The 19907-nt window shown below is 35.8% G+C and overlaps 1 protein-coding gene across 1 annotated transcript in view; it reads left to right on the top strand.

The window, feature by feature from the left end:
* The window catches only part of WDR49 (WD repeat domain 49), a 231006-nt gene extending 211099 nt beyond the window's left edge, over positions 1-19907 (top strand). The window contains exons 15-17 of the mRNA XM_074192518.1: positions 2838-2947; positions 3948-4094; positions 19751-19907. Of these exons, the coding sequence (XP_074048619.1) occupies positions 2838-2947; positions 3948-4094; positions 19751-19896 (403 nt within the window). The 3' untranslated portion in view covers positions 19897-19907. The remainder of the gene's footprint in view (positions 1-2837; positions 2948-3947; positions 4095-19750) is intronic.

Raw genomic sequence — 19907 nt, 5'->3', positions numbered from 1 at the left:
GTCAATGGTCTGATCCAAAACAAGCAAACAAACAAACAAACAGACAAGAAAACTTAAAACACCTAAGAAAAAAGAAAGGAAAGATGGAATATGTTATTTGGTGATGGGCTGCATAATCAGTTGATGAGGAAATCCATTCAATGAGCTAACAAAGCATGAGGAACCTTGCGCTCTTCATCCCCCAAGGAGAGTATGGTTATACTTACTGATACTTTGTGGTGGGGGTATAATGAACATGGAAGGAATAGACATGTCTCCATTTTATTCTTCAGGAGTAGTTGAGGAGAACTTGATGTAGAAAGTTGTAGCATAGAAAAACATGAGTTTGCAGACCTTCTTGTAGGACTCCCAAGTCCCAAGATGGTATCAGCTGGAGCATCAGTTCAGTCCTTGAAAAAGCATGTAGTAGAAAAAGATCATATTCCACTCCATAGATGGAGATGGCAATTCATAGGTCATTAGACAATGTTCCTGAACACAAATGTATCATATGGGTGAGAGGGAATGTATAGATTTTAATTTCTTATATAGGATGATCAAAGGATTTAGTCTACTAGTGAAAAGAGGGGAAAATTATTAGGCATTTCTAACCTTGCAAGAGGATGAGGGAATAGTTTCAAATTTGAGAGTCCCCAAGTTAGAAAGTTTAGGTATTGTACCTTCTAGAAAAAAAGAAGAAAATCACCCAGATGATTCTCGGAAGGCATGTGGTCTGCCCATATTGCCCCTATAGCTAAAGGATCAAACCGTATCATGAGGAATGAAGGATGATATTAGGGCTTTAGCATGCCCTCTTGTCCCCCAACTCCCTAGCTATTATATTTTTCAGTCTTTGCAGGATGTGATGGGAAGGGGGTTATTTATCCTTCAGTCTAGAGGAAAATATGTTTATCTTCCCTGAGGAATCCTACTATAGATCTTGGGATACTGTGCTCCTACAATGGGGTTGATCCTCTTTATAGATGTTATGATACCTACATTTGAGTAATTTCTAATTTGAGAATCACAAACTTGGAGTCATTCCAAAGTCAACATTCAAGACTGGTGCTGCCCAAGCAACTTCTCTTCTCTCACTAGATCTTACTTCCTAGGAAATTTAAAATGTAAATACCACCATCCCCCCCTCCCCTGAAGTTCAAAAATATGGTCTAATTGTGAATGATTTCATTTCCATTTATGTGAGTGAGCACTCATCTTTTTTCTTCTATGTTTTTCTTCAAAATGTCTATCAGTAGGCTCTATTTGCTGTCATTGCTCAGTGTCAAAGGATTGTTTCAGTCTCTTCCAAAGGTAGTTTTTAACCTATTTGACTGTGTTCTATGTTTTCTATATCTATTTATGAGCTCTCCTGAGCCCTTGGATGTCTTGTGTATTTTTATATTTGTTTATAGGCTTAAGGTCTTTATGAGTCTCACATTTTTTCTAGGGGTAAAATAAGACCTTGGAATGCATAATACATAATACCTTGAATACCTAAGAGGGACTTGAGGGAACCTATTCACCTATATTTGGAGCAACCAAGAGAAGAATTATGCCAAAACTTTATTTTGATATTATCTCTGGAAGCAACCATGTTGTTTGGGATTAATGAACCAAAAAGAGAATGGATCAAACTTCAGGACTGAACTTTATTTGCAGGAATCCAGAGCCATTGGATGCATCTTGAGATACAGTTTACAACTGAATGATCTAATAATAGAATTTAAGGGGTTGAAATAGCTATCATTTAAATCATTTAAAGTAGCTCCTTTCAATCTGGATGATGAAACCGATATTCTTCTAAGAAGGGATTATTCTGAAATCAAAAAGTGGAACCAGAATTTAAATAAAAGTTGTCTGCAAATCTACTACCTCTTCAGTGGAATGTTAGTTCCTTAGAAGGCAGGAACTTGGGGTGCTAGGTGGCGCAGTGGATAGAACACTGACCCTGGAGTCAGGAGGACCTGAGTTCAAATCTGACCTCAGACTCTTAATAATTACCTAGCTGTGTGGCCTTGGCTTGGGCAAGCCACTTAACCCCATTGCCTTGCAAAAAAAAAACCTTAAAAAAAGGCAGAGACTTTCATTTTTTATTTAACTCTGTATCCTTAATATTTCATACATAGTAGGTACTTTATCCACTATACTATTAAGTTTCCTATGAGTTGCTGAATAAATGCTTGTTAAATAACAGTTCTCAAAAACAGTGACGTTGTTTGTGTTCTTTGGGGACAATTTTGAACCATCAGTCAGTTCAAATATATATTATATTGATGAGTCCTAAGTCAATGTTCAATAAATTGGGAAATTTATTTTTGCATATTTTTCTCCCTATACCATTATTTCCAAAAAGTATTTTAAAAAGGAGTAAAGACTTTCACACCAAAGATGTTTACATTCTTATTGCAATTCAAAAATGAATATATATGATGCAAAGTATTACATGACTGGGCATATAATAAGGTTGAGGAATAACCTTTGGAAACTTCATGTCTTCCACTAGTAATTTTTGTTGTGAATAAAAATGAGAAAGTTCTCCAGCAGGCTGGGTGGACTCCCAGTTCTATGGATGGACTTGCACAAGACTGAAATGGAATGATCCAACATGCACGGGTGGGTGATGATTAGCATCATTGGAGAAGCAATATGGCAGTTTCATTGTGTTTAGGACTTTACTCTCTCACATAACCTTGAGACATTTTATTAAAAAGGTGTGATTTGGTAAGTGCAGAAATAGGACGAACAAGAAAATAAGAATATTGATCAATGAAATAGCAAACTTTCTTATAAGCAAGGACTATGTTGGTACTCTTCTTTTGTAGTTAAAATTTTAATCCATAATAGATTGTTTTGTCTAGGCTCAAGCCAGAGGACGATAACAATTTTGGCACAAGCTCCAAGGAAGGCATAAGGGTAAAGAAAAAGACATACAAATTCTGCCACAGTGATTTGAGGTCCAAGTCACCAAGTGAGTAGTTAACATTAGCGTATTCTAATCAACATTAGGAATCCACCAATTAGTTAACAAACATTCATTGTTATTATTTGTCAGGAACCGGGCAATGCTAGAGATCAATCAGGTTATGAAGTGTCAATGGATTTATTTATGATTAGAAAAGAATTGCAAAAACTAAGACAAAATGAAGGTCATCTTCCCATACTAGGTTATTTTTCTCTAGGGACTGAGATGGGAACTGGTTTATGGTTCACATCACAGCCTATAATAATGTGATTTCTCCCCCTGCCAATCTTCTCTCTGCTGATGACTAAGAGAAACTTCACTCCCAGAGAAATCAGTTGTTGTAAAGAGAATTCAGCCTAAGCTATAAAAAGATCCACTGTTATTTGATAACATTAAAGGGAAACGGTATTGAATGACAGCTTGAATTAAGGCTTTGTTTATTTCCTTTCCCCATCTTCTATCATATGAAGTAGAAAGTTCAGTTCACCCCTCCCCCATTTTGTCCAAGTCATTTTATGGGCATAATTAAAATGGATTTTCATTACCTTGTGCACATTTTCAATACAATAGAGTCTTCCTGGTTAACATTTCAGCAAAACTAAAGAGCTCTTCCTAGTTCAGACCTTTCTGAATTCTATTTTTAAGAAAAGACTCATTTCTCTAGCTTTTAAAAGGACTCTACAAAGAGCTCTATTTCTTAAGAATAAAAAAGAAATTGGAGGTTTTCCAAAATGGTAGAATCCCTGTTTTTATGTGAAAATGACTAAGGAATAAAAAAATAAAAATAAAAATGAATGGAGAGTGTTCTGAGCCTTTTGGTCCCTTTGAATAAAAAAAAAAAAAGGACCACTGATTCAATTGGCCCAGCTGTGTTTACAGAGTTTGCCTAGTACTGGCAGCTGCAAGAGCTGAGGAAGACTACACTTGAAAAGTTCACTTGAATGGAAAATTCTCTTCATTCTGAGGATTAACTGATTTTTTTAAAAAAAATTCTGTTGTTCTGAAGGTACATTTGGGTCATTGCATATTGGAACCCTGGAGGATGTGACAGAGGTGAACAAACCAGATTTCCTTGTCAACCCTGAGAAATACTTCAGGGAAAGACCAGAGGAGGGGTGCTCTAAAAACCCAAAGATTGCCTCACTTGCAGAAAGTAAGTTTCCCATTTTTATATCTTGGTTATTCTTTCCAGGATGCCCTCTTTATTAAAAAGGAAAAAGAAAGAAAGGAAAGAAAACAATTCTCTTTTTGCAATATGGGTTAGGGTAAAATGGGATGTGAAGTCAAATGCTAAGACAGTTCAATTAGCTGCTGTTGCAAGCTGTCTGAACGGGTAGCCAAGGGCCTATTGAACCATGCTGAGATTTGAGGCAGAAATTTTTCTTTGGCAACTTTTCAGAAGTCAGGACACTCTGAAGATTTTTTATTATGATTCTGCCATTGATAAAGCATCTTCTCTCAAATTGCCTTCATTAATTTTCAAAACCTAGTGGACCAGAGAAGAAGAAATGCCATGAGAGAAAAACCAAAGACTAGTTTCTGCTGCTCTGATCTTGCTCTGTCATGTTGGATGCTATTTCTAGAGGATACTTAAGTGAATAACTTTGAATCGTTGTACTCTTACTAGTAGTGGAACATGATGATAGGCTAAGAAAACCCAATTTAAAAAAGAGAGGTAATTTTTAGAACATTCTGACAAAAGGTGTGGATCAGACAGGATGGGTTGATTTTCCTTAGAATTCAAGATTCTTTTTCTTTTCTCTTACATATGGGACTCTGGTGGAGTCATAAAAGAGGGAGACAATAGTAGCTATAAAAGAATGAAAAGTCAAGATCACAGGTATCAAACTGGTGGCCAGCAAAACTATTGAGTAAGACCAGATTAAAATGTGATTTGGAAATATTTAACAAAATGAATAAACAGCATAGATAATATTAATATACAGTATTCTAAATCAATCTTTTTTCAAATCTTTAATTTTTAAAATTAATTTTAAATGTAAATACAAAAAGACAAAAAGGAACATTTCTATGTACATAGCATATTAAAATTAGATTCACTATAAAACTATGAATTCCCATTTTGCAGTTTGCCTTTTTTAACTACTTAAGAAATACTGTAGATCATTCTCAAAGCTATCCTGCCTTTTGTGTTTCCTTCTTTTGATCTCTGCTATGTATTTTTACTTTTTTGCTCTCTCACTTCTTACTGTGCTCTAGAGAAGGTTACCATTACAGAAATATGTGTATGTATATGTATATATATGTATATACACACATATATATATATGATTTTATGTATTTTGCTATTTTCTAGTCTAGTCAGTAAAATAGTTTTCTGGTAATTAATTGGAATAGCATTGAGTAAATGGATTAATTTAGATTAAATGGTCATTTTTCATAATATTAACTCTATCTACACATGAATAATTAATATTGCTCCAATTACTTAAATCTGACATTATATATATAAAAAGTTATTTTTTAATTGTATTCATTACTTTGTGACAGTTTTGGGGGGTTTAGTATATTGTCAGGTATGGGGTATACTATCTCTTCTTGCAGGATTTTATTGTGATATATAGAAATGCTGGTGATTTATGTGGGCTTATGTTATATCCTGCTACTTAGCTAAAATTATTCTTGGTTTCCACTAACTTTTTAGTTGAATCTGTAGTAATTTCCAAGTACATTATCCCATTTTATTCTACTGTTTTATTATTTCATTGTCAATTCTGATTTTCAAGTTTTGCTCTATTATTATTATTAAATATAAATTATATACAAATATAAAATCTCTTCTACTATATTGAATAATATTGTTGACTATGGACACCCTTGCTTCTCCCCTGATCTGGTTGGGAAGATTTCTAGATCACCTACCCTTCTACCTTAAAAATCAAGCTTGCTCATAATTTTAGGTAGATGCTTATAATTTTAAGAAACTATTCATTCATATCTATGCTTTCAAATGTTTTAATAGGAATGAGTATGGCATTTTATCTACAACTTTTTCTGCATGTTGATACAATCTTTTTGTTACTTTTGTTTTAGATATTATGAGTTATGTTAATAGTTATGCTGTTTTCCAAGTGGTATAAATCCCACTTGGTCACAATGGAAACTTAATCTCTTGAAGATTAAGTAAATTTACCCATTTATATATAGTTTATAAATGTGAAGCAAATGCAACTTTGAATAGTAATTCAATGATTTTCTTATACTGGATTATATTAATCTCATTTTTAAGATTTCCTATTCAGTGTTTAATTTGGGATTTTAAAATATATTCTTTTATTAGTTTTTAAAATTATTTACCAAATTCATTGATCTGTTCTTTGTCTATGTTATTGATATATTGATATATTTATGGACAGAAATTTTCCTGTGATAACTGCTTTTGTTCCATCCCATAGTTTTCTCTTTATTGTTATTCTTGATTTCTATGGCTCATTCTTTTCCCCATTTATTCTTAAGATTAAGTGTTTAGTCTCACACACACACACATTCTGCTGTATTGGTTCTAATGATTTTTTTATTATCTGAGAAGGAATATATTGGAAAAAGAGTACTAGACAATCAGAAAAGCTGCATTTGAATCTCACTTATTAGCTGTATAAAAATGGATAAATTTATTTAGTCTCCAAGAAATTAGGTTTCCCTCATCTATAAAGTGTGGCTAATGGTTCTCACACTTCCTATTGCATATAATTATGAGTTGTATGTTTAAAATCTTAAAGCACCTTATTAAGTGCCCTATTATTATTAGTCAAGAAATGAAGAATACAGAAGGATCTTGAAGTCGATATTTTTCAATCATTTTTTTTCTGTGGAGATGTGGTCTGACCCCAAAATTAATCCATGAAATCCTGACTGTTCTTTTCTTCTATTTCCATCAAGAGATTGCTGCATGAATGGAGAGTTCATTGTTTTTTTTTAAAAAAAAATGCTATGGAAATGAGAAAGTAGGTTTGTACACTGGTAGTCTAATATCTTCTCAATCACCTTTTATGGGCTGATAATATTATTCATTATTCATTCCATTCTTTTGAAAAAATCTTGAAAATATATCTCTCAATTCTTTAAAAGTGTGTTATCTTCCCAAATTTCTTCTCTGAATACTCTATCCGGTCAAACTATTCTTAATTTAATTCTCTTAAATATCATTTTCCTTATAGAATTCTGGAATGAATAATGTTAGAAATCAAATGAGGTATTCTACTATTATTGTTGAAAAGAACTTACTCTATTAAAATACTGGCAAATCTTTTCCACTGTTAGTATATACATTGTCCTATTATTCCTTCTGTAAATGCTCTTAGAGATGATTTGACGGGTTATATAATGCTTTGGTATCAAAAATTAATCTTTTGAAAAACTCTTCTTTTTCTCCACTAATTTTTACTTATGTCTTATTAAATGTTATTGCTTGTAATAATACATAATCCTAACCTACTATGCTCATTGTATTGTCATTGGCTGTCATATGTCTTCAATTGGTATGGAAATCAAGCTAGTGCAAATTGAGGTGGCTTCTGGGTTTTTGTTCTATATATTATAGTATTAGTTTTGTTTAAGTTAAACTTCCCTAAAATTGATGATACTCAGAACCAATGTTTTCACTTTTATCCATTTTCCATTTTTCGTAGTTAACAGCCTTTTTATATAGGTCTTTTGATGTACAGACCAGGCAAGTTGCTAAGTGCCAGAAACACAAAGAAAGGCAAAAGTATTAACTCTGAGCTTTCCACCTTAATAATCACTCTTTTTCTCATACACACACACACACACACACACACACACACACACACACACAGACACATATATATTTTTAAACAAATAAATCAATGGTATTCATTGCTTTCCAGCCTTCTTTTTGAATAAAGCATTCATTTTATATAGGCATTTGTATTCTTAGTTCTACAGAAATTTTTTTTGAATTTAAATTTTTAACATTGAACAATATTTCCCAAATTAATCTATCATTTTTGCCTGTGTCTTCTTTCCCACTGAAGCTACCTTATACTTTAGTATCATATGACTTGTCATTCTTTCTATACCATTGTCCCAAGACCTCAAATTCTAGATTTATAAAGACTCAGTCCAATTTTCTTTCTCCTTCTGTGACTTCCCTCTCCTATTCTCACACTCATTTTGCTTCTTGGGCTTAAGATGGCTTTTCAGAAACTGTTGTTAGATAGCTCATATAGGTAACATGTAGGTTATGTCTTGATATCCATAAATGTGGATAAAAGGGCTTTCAGATTCCATACAAACATCAATGTTGCAATGCATGATAGGTATGGTACTGCATTTATTCCTCCCAGCAGGAAATGTAAAATCCTATTAAGGACTCACAGTGGACCACAGATGGTCAATATGATTCCCGCTATTTCTTCAGTGCATACCATGTTTTTCTAGGGCTTGTGTAGCCCTACGGATACTTTCTAGGATCTCAACAGGTTTTGGAATTCTTCAGAAATGAAAAAAACTTTGAATTTCTAATGAAGCAAATTTTAAAATTTTAGTGAATATCTTCTGTCACCGCCAGGAAGTTGTCAGGCCTATAGAACTATACTGTGTTCTTTGAATTCCCCTTAAAGGGAAATACATTTGGAGTTGCTCAACAGACCATTCATTCCCTATTATATCTATATGTTCCAATATTTCACAGTAGTACTAAGAGAGGATGAATTCCATTTTTAACTCCTCTATGTCCTTGCCTAAGCTTCCTTATTCTCCCTCTTTGGGGATCACATGAACCATTCTTTTCTCCCCAAATGGTTGGTTTTGCCCTGGAGTGCCCTTCTTTTGCTAAAAGGCTAATCTACAAACTCCAGGAGTTTGCATTACTCAAAGGTAACCATAAGACTCTCACTCCCTAGGAATTACCCCTTTGAGGAGGAGGCTGGGGTTTAGGAAGTCTCACCACTTAGATATATGCTTCTCTTTTCCATAATTGCCATAGCTCAAGCTATGAAAACATAACTGAATGAGAAGCACTTATTAAATATTTAGTACATGCCAAGCACTAGTCCTAAATTGAGGATACAAATAAAAAAATGAGAATTCTATTTTGTCAAGAAAGTAGCATTGCAATGGGGAAGATGACTCATAGAGTAGAAAGGTCAGGGATGGGAGGTATGATCTGGATGTCACAGTAATGGTGAGAAGTAGAGGGAATGCAATTGACATACTTTTCTGATAGGTAATAATAGTGTTGGTATCAATATAGTTCTCAATACAAGAAGTGGAATTCATACTAGTATTACTCAAAGACCAGAACCAGAGACCTCAAGTCAAGGTGGTCAGGCCACATGCAGCTTCACATACCTAAATCCCAAGGTTTTCATTTGTAGCTCTGGGTTGGGTTGGGACTCTTTTTCCTCCCAGGATCCCCCAGGGTCCAGGTCTTAGCTCTACAGGTTTGTTTTTCTAGAAGGAAAAGAAGCAACAAGCAAAAAAAGATGACTCTTTGATTGATCCAGCATCTCAAAAGTGGCTATCTTCGCCCCACAATAATTTGGCACAAGCAATCCACATCTAATCATGGAAACCCGTCTTCTATGAGAAATAAAGGGTCATGCCCATATCCTGCACAGTAAGATGAAAGTCCCCCAAAGACTCAGTTTACCTATAAATTGATCTGAGAATTTAACCTCCTCCATCTAAATCTATCTCCTTTAAGAGACTTTTCCTGATTTTTTTCTTAGTGCCTCCCCCACCTTCCATAATTGTGTATTAATTTTGTACATAATCTGAATCAATTTATCAGTGAACATAATGTATTCTTATAAAATGTAAGCTTTCTTGGGACATGGATTCTTTTCCTTTTCCATTTGTACTTCAAATGCCTAGTCTGTGGTATATATTAGACTTTAATAAAAGCTTATGGATTATTGTTATTGAGGAAAGACTGCCATTCTCTTCATGTTTTTTATATGTTCATGAGAACTGCAAGACAAAGTCCACAAATGATCTGTGGCAATCTGGTGGTTCCTATTGCCTTTGGATACATAGTGCAACTAGTTCTTTTATTTACCTCTCATAACCTGGGAGCCTTCTCTGGAGTGAGTGGTGTGATTTCTCTCGGTTTTCTTGTTTCCTTTATTGCAAGAACATCAATATTCATGTAGTTTTAGTTCCTTTAAGAGGATTTACCATGTATATCTCTGGAAAAAAATCTCACATTTCAAGTAACTGAGAATTAAATGAAAATTTATTAATGTCTGTAGAGTGATGCAGAGCATCCTTGGAAACCCTCTCCTTTAACTCAGTCTACACCAGTAGCTTCTTGTTACCCCAGGATCAAATATCAAATACTCCATTTGTCTTTAAAAGTCCATCAACCTTGCCCTTTCCTCCTTTTACAATCTCCTTGAACCATATATCCCACCATATACTCTAGCATCCAGGGCCATTGGCCTTCATGTTGTTCCTCATATGAGACACTTCCCTCTATGGACATTTTACTTTACTTCCCCATACCTGGAACTCTCTCCTTCCTTAATCCTGTCTTCCAGCTTCCCTGACTTCCTTCCAGGCCCATTGACTTCTAGTGACTTCATTTTAAGATGATGCCAGTTAATCTCATATATTCATACACCTACACATGTATTTATATAACATGCACATTATACATGTGTATATTTGTGCACACATGGAATATCACCTGTGTATTATGTAGATGCTCATGTCTATATATATGTCTATATGAGTATGCATCCACATACATGCAGACATATAGACATAAGGGCTTACATTCATTAATACATAAATAAAATAGATATCTATATCTGTCTGTCTCTCCATCTCTCCTCCATCTCTCTATCTAATCTATCTATATATTATCTATCTCTCTATCTCTCTTCCATCTCTCTCTCTATCTCTATGTATCTGTCTATCTATCATCTAACTGTCTGTCTATCTATCTACCTACCTACCTATCCTCTCTCTCTCTCTCTCTCTCTCTCTCTCTCTCATCTCATTCCATAGCCTTTATAACATGGATATCCCTAAACTCTAAAGACCTAGACAGCTAAGGGGGCATTGAGTCTGGTTTTAGATTTAAACTGTAAAGATACTGGAGTGGTTTGTCATTTCCTTCTCCAAAAAAGGCTTTAATCTCCTTTGGAAATGAACCATTTTAGAAATGCCTTACCATCATTTTAAAGGAGAGGAAATTGATGTAAACAGGATTAAGTGACTTGCCCAGGGTCACTCAGTTTGTGGCCAGATGTGTGTGTGTGTGTGTGTGTGTGTGTGTGTGTGTGTGTGTATGTGTGTATGTGTGTATGTGTGTATGTGTGTGTGTGTGTGTGATGATGATGATGATGATGATGATGATGATGTTTGTTTTTCATTCTCATTATCAGGAAGGTGATGAGCAAGTGAATTGGATTTGAATGAAGGGATACTGTGCTAGGTCATCAACCTTACTATCACCTCCAGAGCCATCTGGGTCCAGTGGGCATATCTCTATCTATCTATCTATCTATCTATCTATCTATCGATCGATCGATCGATCGATCTATCTATCTATCTATCTATCTATCTATCTATCTATCAATCTATCTACCTATCTATCTACCTATCTATCTATCTAGCTATCTATCTAGCTAGCTAGCTAGCTAGCTAGCTATATCTCTTCCATTCATATAGCTATCTGCTCCATCATCTATCTATCTATCTATCTGTCTAAATCAGCATGACTGGAGATAGCCTTGGATATTAAAACAATTAGTGTTATGTGACTTGCCCAAGATCACTCGGCTTGTAAGTGCTGAAGTCACATTTGAACTCAAATCCTTTTGACTTCTGAGCTTGTACTCTATCCACTGCATCACCTAGCTCATTCTATGCCTCATTCTTATCTATTCTCTATAGATAACTTGATTTTAGAAATTTTTATTTTTTAGAACTTCAGATTGAACCCATTGCTTTATGAGAAATGATAGATTAGAAAGATTTGAAAAATAGGAAAATGCTCCAAGCAAAACCTGGAAAAAAAGGGTCAACAAGGGTCAAGGAACTCTGAAATAATCATAATAATATTTGTATTTCTGTAACACTTGAGATTTTCAGAGCTCTTAATGAACATTCTCATTTTATCCTCACAACTCTTTACCGAATTATTACTCCCCTTTATTGAGAGATCTAAGGATCAGAGAGCTTCAAAGTGACTTAGCAAAGGCCACACAACCAATGTAGGAGATAACCAAGGTCTTCTTCACTCTGCCTGTGAGTCTCCGGTCACTAGTTCATCTTGGCTCTCCAGGTCACATGAAGCAATGAGTTCAAATTAGGAGGCAGCAATTAGCAAGGTGCATCTGAGGCAGAGAAGGTCACACACGCAGTGCCCTCAGCCAGAGGGCCTGCCTTAGTCCTCCACTTTCATTCTGTAAAAACTGACCACATTCCATTCCATAAATATTTATTAAGTACCTACTATATGCCAGTATTATTCTAACCCCAGAAATTCACAGGCAAAAAATAGCTATTAAACTACCCGAGGAACCTCTCCCTGGAAGGAGGACAATTAGAGAGCCAATGGGTGATCCTCAGTGGCAAAGCAATTTGTTATGCTCTGCAGAATTACAGAGGCTGCTACATTTTAATTACTTGAAGTTTAGGGTAAATTCTGGCACACTTTTCTTAAATAATTTCATTACTTGGATTTCCTTCATATCAAATAATCAGAGCCAATCCATCCCTACCCCAATAAGGCTTAGAGAAGTTAGTTGTATAAGATCACCGAGCTAATGAACAGAAGACATAGCTCCAAAGCCTGGACTCTTTCCACTTTACCACCTTATGTTTCCAAGATTGTTTTGACTATTAGAATTTGTAAGGTATAAGAATCTAATCAAGATCAGTCAGATTGAACCACTCCCCAGCAGGGTACAAACTATTGGGAAGAATTTCAAAGAAGGAATATTCTCAAGAGAAGAGCTTTCTAGGGATAGACATAACATCGATAGAAGTAGACCCAAGATGGAAATGAGCAGTTGGACACTTCAGCTTTAATCCTCTTTGGAAATGCAGCATGCCACTATGTGATTGTTCTTGGGGTGAAGTCTGACACTAGACTGGCTTGGCTAGCTCCTTATAAATTTTGCAGGTGTCCTGTGCTCTAAGAATTGATCTGATGGAATGTATGCATTGCTTTTATAGTATGTCTCTTGGAAACTAAGGATCGCCGACTCATTCCTTAAAGCTATAGTTCTTAACATGCAAAGGAGCAGCTTAGAAGGAGGATTGGACTTAATTTAATTCATGATGCTGGCACTTCCAGGCCCTGCCACTTGGGACATGCATAATATAGATGACATGAACAGAATAACACTTGTAATCCCCACTCATTAATGGAGGCTGAAATGAGAAAATGGATGTAAAGTGTTCATTAAAACTAAAAGGACCACAGAAATGTCAGCTAATGTTATTTCAAGTCCACTATGTCTTCCTAAAATGGATTCTTGCTAAATACTGGCCCTGGCCAGTATTGTAAAGTTGTTAGAGTTTGTCTTTGGCATGTAGACAGAATCTAAGCATGGGTTGCGTCTCCAGTCTGGCTCACTCACCCTGATCCGTCCTCAAACTGGCCAGTCTTGACTCTCAGAGATGGGCTACCACCATGCAGCTACACTTGAACTCTCTTGGGGACATAGGAATAACTCTAATATGGGGGAACACACTTCTCTTATTCATCACTGCAACCAAGGTTCTGAGCTATGTAATCTGTTGTGGTGTTCAATTGTTTTCAGTTGTGTCTGATTCTTCATAAACCCATGGAACATACTGTTTATGAAATTTTGTCTTAGCAAAGATATAGGAATGATTTGCTTTTTTCTTTCTCCAGTTTATTTAGACAAACTGAGGTTAAGTGATTTGTCCAAGCTTACTTGGCTCATCTGAGGTCAGATTTGTATGCGAAAGGATGAATCTCCCTGATCCTAGACTCGATCCTCTGTGTCACCCACCAGTCCTAACTGGAATGTTCCAAATTAGACTATATCAGAAGAAGCACAAGAGGGAATTCTTTAGCTGGGAGCAAGCCAAGGAAAAGTAACTGATGTCACCCAAGAAGTTCCATTGTGGAAATCTTTAGATAGGTAAATTGTAAATCAAAGATATGTGAAACTGCAAAATTCCTTTATAAGTCTGCAAAACATCCCTCCCCAAATGAAACTGATCATTAACAAAGAATTGAACCGAGGCCATCTCCCTCCCCCCCCAAAAGGCCTTTCTGTATTATTCAAATTTGCTTGCAATCCTATCTTAGGTTTTGTGCATATTGCATCCATCAGAAAACCACACTGATTCCCTATACATCCTTTAATATTTGGATATTCTATCATCCCCCATCTCCCATCTCTCCCCCCCCCCCCATCCCTAACCACCTTGGGTGAGCTCTTTGGGAGTAGGGATGATTTTCTTCATCTTTGATTTTCTTTCCTTCCTCAGGGCCTCACATAGCATCTGGTAAATAGCAGTCCCTAACAATTGTTTATTGTATAGCATTGGCTTGTGACATCTCCCCGGCTCTTACCCATGCCTTTCTTGGTTCCTGTTTTTTTTTTTTTTTTTCTGGCATTTTCACTCAAATTGCTCTTTTCTTCCCAAGGAGTAATCCCCTGGATTAAAAATTCATTGCTAGAAAAGAAGATTAAAAATTACAATTATTCATCCACTCTCAGTACTCACTATCATTCTAGCCTACAGTTAATCCTTTACCTCCGATTGAACATTAACTCTTGCAATCTGAATGATTTTGGCAAGAGATTATTTGGCAGTTGTGCAGTCCAGAAGGGAGGGGCTTTGTCTGATTATTATTCAGTCTTTGAAACCATAACTTTTGGAACCTGAAACAACATTAAGATGCTTTAGGATCCCTCTGTGACTTTTTAGGTTTTTTCCCCAATTAGCTTTGAATGTCCTTTCTCTACTCCATTTCCTTCTTTTGATATTAAAAGGATCCTTCATACACTGACTATGGTTTCCCAGCTGTCCTTATTGGGTGCTTAAACAGTTTGAAGTTTCATGTGTTTTGTTCCCAAATCGTAAGACTACTGAAACCTAGCTGTTGGTCATGCTTTGTCACTAGATTTCTCAGAAACTTTTAAAAGTTTTTAGGAGACAGAAAATATTGTGTTTGAGGATATCTTAGAGGAATGCAGTTTTGTGACTGTAATACATTTGTCTTAAGTGATGTGATTTTCTTACATCAGCTAGGCAGTTTGAAGGGGTTGGTCTGCATCGGAGGTTCTAAGCATGATTGTATTTCTGGATATCTTTGATATTGGATGAGTTAAAAATATCTTTTATTTCAATATAATTCTATGCTTTTTATTGTATACCTTTAAAAACATTTTGTGAAGGGATTCATAAGATTCGTTGAATTGTCAATTCGTTGGTGTCAAAGGATTCCAAGACATAAAAATATTTTAGAAGTCCTAGACTAGATGGTCCCATCTGACTTTCAGTTCTGTAATTATGATGCTGTGTGATCTGAATGAGTAGCAGGGGCAAAGTAATTAGAGCTGACATTTATAGACCCCTTTATAAATATCAACTCATGTGATTCACAGAATGGTCCTGTGGGCACTAAAGTTGCTATACATTTTTTTTCAGATGAGGAAATAGAGGTGCTAACTACTTTAGCTCATGGGCACACAACTCCTAAATGTCAAGGATGGAATTTCAATCAAAATTTCATTTCATTTAATGCTCAATGCTTTTCTTACTTTTCTTTACAACTTCTCATACTGGTAATATTAGGGAAAGCACAAGAGGAGTCTGGAATCCTTAAAAGAACTGGTTTTATGTTTAGGCTTAAGCTGTTTATTCAGGGAAATTGTCATTCCTTTGGTGCTTACTATTCACTAGCCAATCAAGTTGCAAATAGGAAAGTCTAGAATAGTTGAGCAATGGACACATTTTTGTTGTCGTTTAGTGTATATATATCTATTATTTTGTGCTAGATACTATAATGGGTGCTAGAGAGGGGTGGCTAGGTGGCACAGTGGATAGGGCACTGGCCCTGGAGTCAGGAGTACCTGGGTTCAAATCTGGCCTCAGATACTTAAGAATGTGTGGCCTTGGGCAAACCACTTAGCCCCATTGCCTTGCAAAAACTAAAAAAAAAGTGCTAGAGAAACAAAGAAAAAAATATAATACTTGCCTTCAAAGAGATTACATGACATGTTATATGTATAATAAATATATAGAATAAATAGAAAGGTCTTTTCTCAGATTGATTTATTTTTGACTAGATAAAAGAAGTCATTCTTTGACTCATTTCTTACTTAACATTAATCACTGAATGGATTTTGCCTCAGTCAAATTTTAGAGGAAGACCTTTCCATAAAAAGGCCAGTCTCCCATTACATCCTGGGTCATTTCCAGTCATTCTAATCTACACCCAGAGGGCTTCAGAGGAGAGAGTGAGGCAGTTGATTTTGCACATTCCTCACTTAAATCCAATTCACTTGCAAATCACGACATCACCCTCCTTTCATGGTCATAGTCCTCTTCAGTTGGGGGAGGTCTTCTTGGAGGAAGTGAGGGCTTCTATAAGGCAGAGATAAGTAAGGTGTATTCTAGGCACAGCAAAGGACTAGTGAAAATATATAGAGAAAGAAAATTGAGCTTCCTTTAGTAACAACAAAGAGAAGGCCATTTTTACTGGAATATGGAGTGAAAGGAGAATAACTTATAAATTGTATAATGTTTTCATCTAAACCATTCCTTTTACCCAACAGTGTTGGGATGCTGAACTCATAAGAAGTCTTTATAAAAATATTGTGAGATGCTGTGTAATACATAAGAAAGAAAATTGCTTTAGAGTTAGAGGACATGGTTTTTGATCATGTCTCTGCTATTTTTCTTCAAATAATCTTGGGTAAACCAATTTACTTCTCTGGTCTCTGTTTCCCCACCTGTAAAATGAAATGGTTAAAGTAGATGACTTCTAGGTCCCTAATTCAAAACCAAATAAACAATCCTTTTATTCATCCCCTAGGAGCAAATGTTCTCTATATTTTTATTGATGTAATGCACCATAGGTAAGGCATTAATTTTACCATACAAAATTGCTTGGGGTTTTACTGTGCATCTAATAGCTGCTAATGTTGCAGAGAATGAGGAGAAATTTTAATTTATCATTCGGGATCATTTTGTGGGTCTTTGGTTATGATTGGCATTGGATGAGAAAGTAGTTGGGGATATGATCACTCCTGTCTTTTTGTATGTTAACTTTGGGAAATGTGAGTCTCTGGTAAGACAATATCTCTCATTTGTTCATTTGACTACCCATCCCTCACCAACTGTATTCTATTTTGGGTGAGGCCTTTCTTGCTAACTCAACCATCTAGCAGATGAGTGGCTAGGCCATATATTGTCTATGTGTTTTTAACCAAATCACCACCTCTTTAGGCATCTGTTTTCTAATCTGAAGTGGTTGGATTCTGAAGTCCCTTTTATTTCTTTATCTATGATATGATTCCTTTGAAATTCACATTTATTTGAGACCCAAAGGTGACAAGAACATTTATGAAAAAATTTCAGATACTATTCCATAGTTTGTGTCTTTGGACTACCCTTCTGGACTGAGAATTCCCTGTGATTTTACAGAGAACATTTTTAGTTTCGTAGGGGATGAATCCAAATCTTTACTAATTGAAGTCGTATCCCTTTAGTGATGTCTTTAGGCAAAGGGAAGCATGGTGATTATCTCTCTGAGTGATTCTATTTCATCTAGTAATGGTTCAAGGGTTTTATAGTGTGATATTTCATCTTACCATCTATCCTGCCCCTCTAAACTCTTTAGACTCCCCAATAATGTTATCTGACTTCTGATGTAACCTAAGGGTCTCTGCATCTCTGCTGATCCCTTAGGATTTCTAATATTTTCCATTTACCCTGTAACTGAACTTTCTTTTATGTGCTGTATCCAAATTAGAGTCTTAACTCATAGAGGCAGAGTGCCACTTAGGTCCCCAACTAGCCTTGGAGTCAGAGGATGGGAGTTTGAATCTCACCTTAGACACTTGACACTAGCTGTATAACCTTGTGCAAGACATTTAACTCTGATTGTCTCGCATCCAGGGCCATCTCCAATCATCCTGATGGACTCAGATGGCTCTGGAAGAGAAAGAGAGGCTGGTGGCTTACCATAACATGCCCTGACTCATATTCAATTCATGTACATGTCATGGCCTCACCTCTCCTCTTGTCATGGTCTTAGAGAATGAAGGAAAAAAACAGACACTGTTCTGTTAGTCAAGAGAACTTGTTCTTTTAATATTCCTAAGTGCTTGCTCATTTCCCCCCACCCTCCTTATATTTATTTAGATGGAACCCTCTCATGAAGTTTCATTTCAATCCTCATGAGGTGCTCTTGGATTTTTCCAAAGCTATGGCAATAAGAGGGTTAACACAGCAGTACAACTGATAGGGGGCAGGGCCTGAATAAGGAGGACCTGATTTCAGATATGACCTAAGCCTAGGTAGGTCACTTAACCTAATTTGTCTCAGTTTCCTCATCTATAAAATGAGCTGGAGAAGGAAAGACAAATCCCTAGTATCTTTGCCAAGAAAACCCCAAATAGGATCATGAAGAGTTGTCCATGACTGATAACATTGGGCATGCTAAAAGATTGCAGATTTGGGAATTAGAATAACTCCTGGTGGAAAGGCAGGGTGATAGAATAGAAGGCGTCCTAGGTCTGAAGTCAAAGGACCTGAATTCAAGTTATAGCTCTATCATGTACTGTGGTCTTTGCAACCTTGGTTTGGTGGTTTCTCCTTTTTAGTACTCACTTTCCTTATCTATAAAAGGAGAGTTGTTGATTCATAGTAGAGGACATTGGATGAAACATGTTGCCCATCTTGAGACAGAGAGGTGAGGGATTCAGGCTTCTAATTGAGACATGTTTGGACATAGCCAATGAGGAAATCTGAATTGCTTAGTTACATATATTTATCATAAGGTCTCCCTCTTTCCCTCTCCCTCTTCTTCTCTCACTTTCTTTTTTCCCTTTCTGTCTCCCCTTTTTTTTGGCAAGGCATTTCATAGAACCAATGGGGTAAATCTTGTGATTTATGTCAATAGTAGGAATTCTCACACTGAAGAAATCATGGATTTTTTTTTTTTTGCTATCAAAGAAGCTAATCAAAATAATCCACTCAACTGAGGTAAAGTGCATTAACTCATCTAATTATGAAGCAGAAGTAGAAATAGAATGAATGTATGCACATTTTCTACATCCTTCCAAGGCAACCCTGGTATACATCCCTGGGGATAATCTCAACATTTTATAAGAGAACACATATCCTTACAGATCAGAGTCTTTTCAATGACATGATTGCATTAGTTGCTCATTTGGCCGTGCAAACGTTCAAATCGTAGTTTGATTACTTTAATTGTTTTACTTCTATAAAGGATAATTTGGTTTTCGTTTTTTATGAGTCCTTGATAGCAGCAAGTAGATTAAAATGAATAAAGTTGGAATGGACTAACTCTTTTATTCCCCTACTCTTTAATAGCATTTCTTTGTATTATGATGAAGACAAATTCAAAATAAATAAAATAAAAATTAGTTGTGTGGAATTTAGAATGCAAATGAAAATTAAAGTACGAGCAGAAGTTTTGAGATAATATCCTTAAGGTCAGGCTTTCCCCTCAAATTATGTAAAAGCCAAAAGTTCTTTGTTTCAAATATGATTTGACGTTTTTGTTATCTCTGCTTAATTTTTCCCGTCTGTACCAGACTGTAATTTTCATGTGGATTTTTCTCCTTTCTTTTGTAGCACTGAGAGCAGCATTTGATGAAAAAAGTCTGTTCCCCAAAGAAATTCTGGATCGGGAACGAAAAGCCAAGCAATTATGCCAGCAAACATGCAGTAGAGGAAAGATAAAAAGAAATCAGAAGCAAATATCACTGAAAGAAAACTAAATCTTCTTTTG

The sequence above is a fragment of the Macrotis lagotis genome, chromosome 6 (genome assembly GCF_037893015.1).
Source record: "Macrotis lagotis isolate mMagLag1 chromosome 6, bilby.v1.9.chrom.fasta, whole genome shotgun sequence".
Taxonomy (NCBI): domain Eukaryota; kingdom Metazoa; phylum Chordata; class Mammalia; order Peramelemorphia; family Peramelidae; genus Macrotis; species Macrotis lagotis.
Note: the sequence above shows the minus strand (reverse complement) of the source record. Positions and strands in the feature narration are given on the sequence as shown.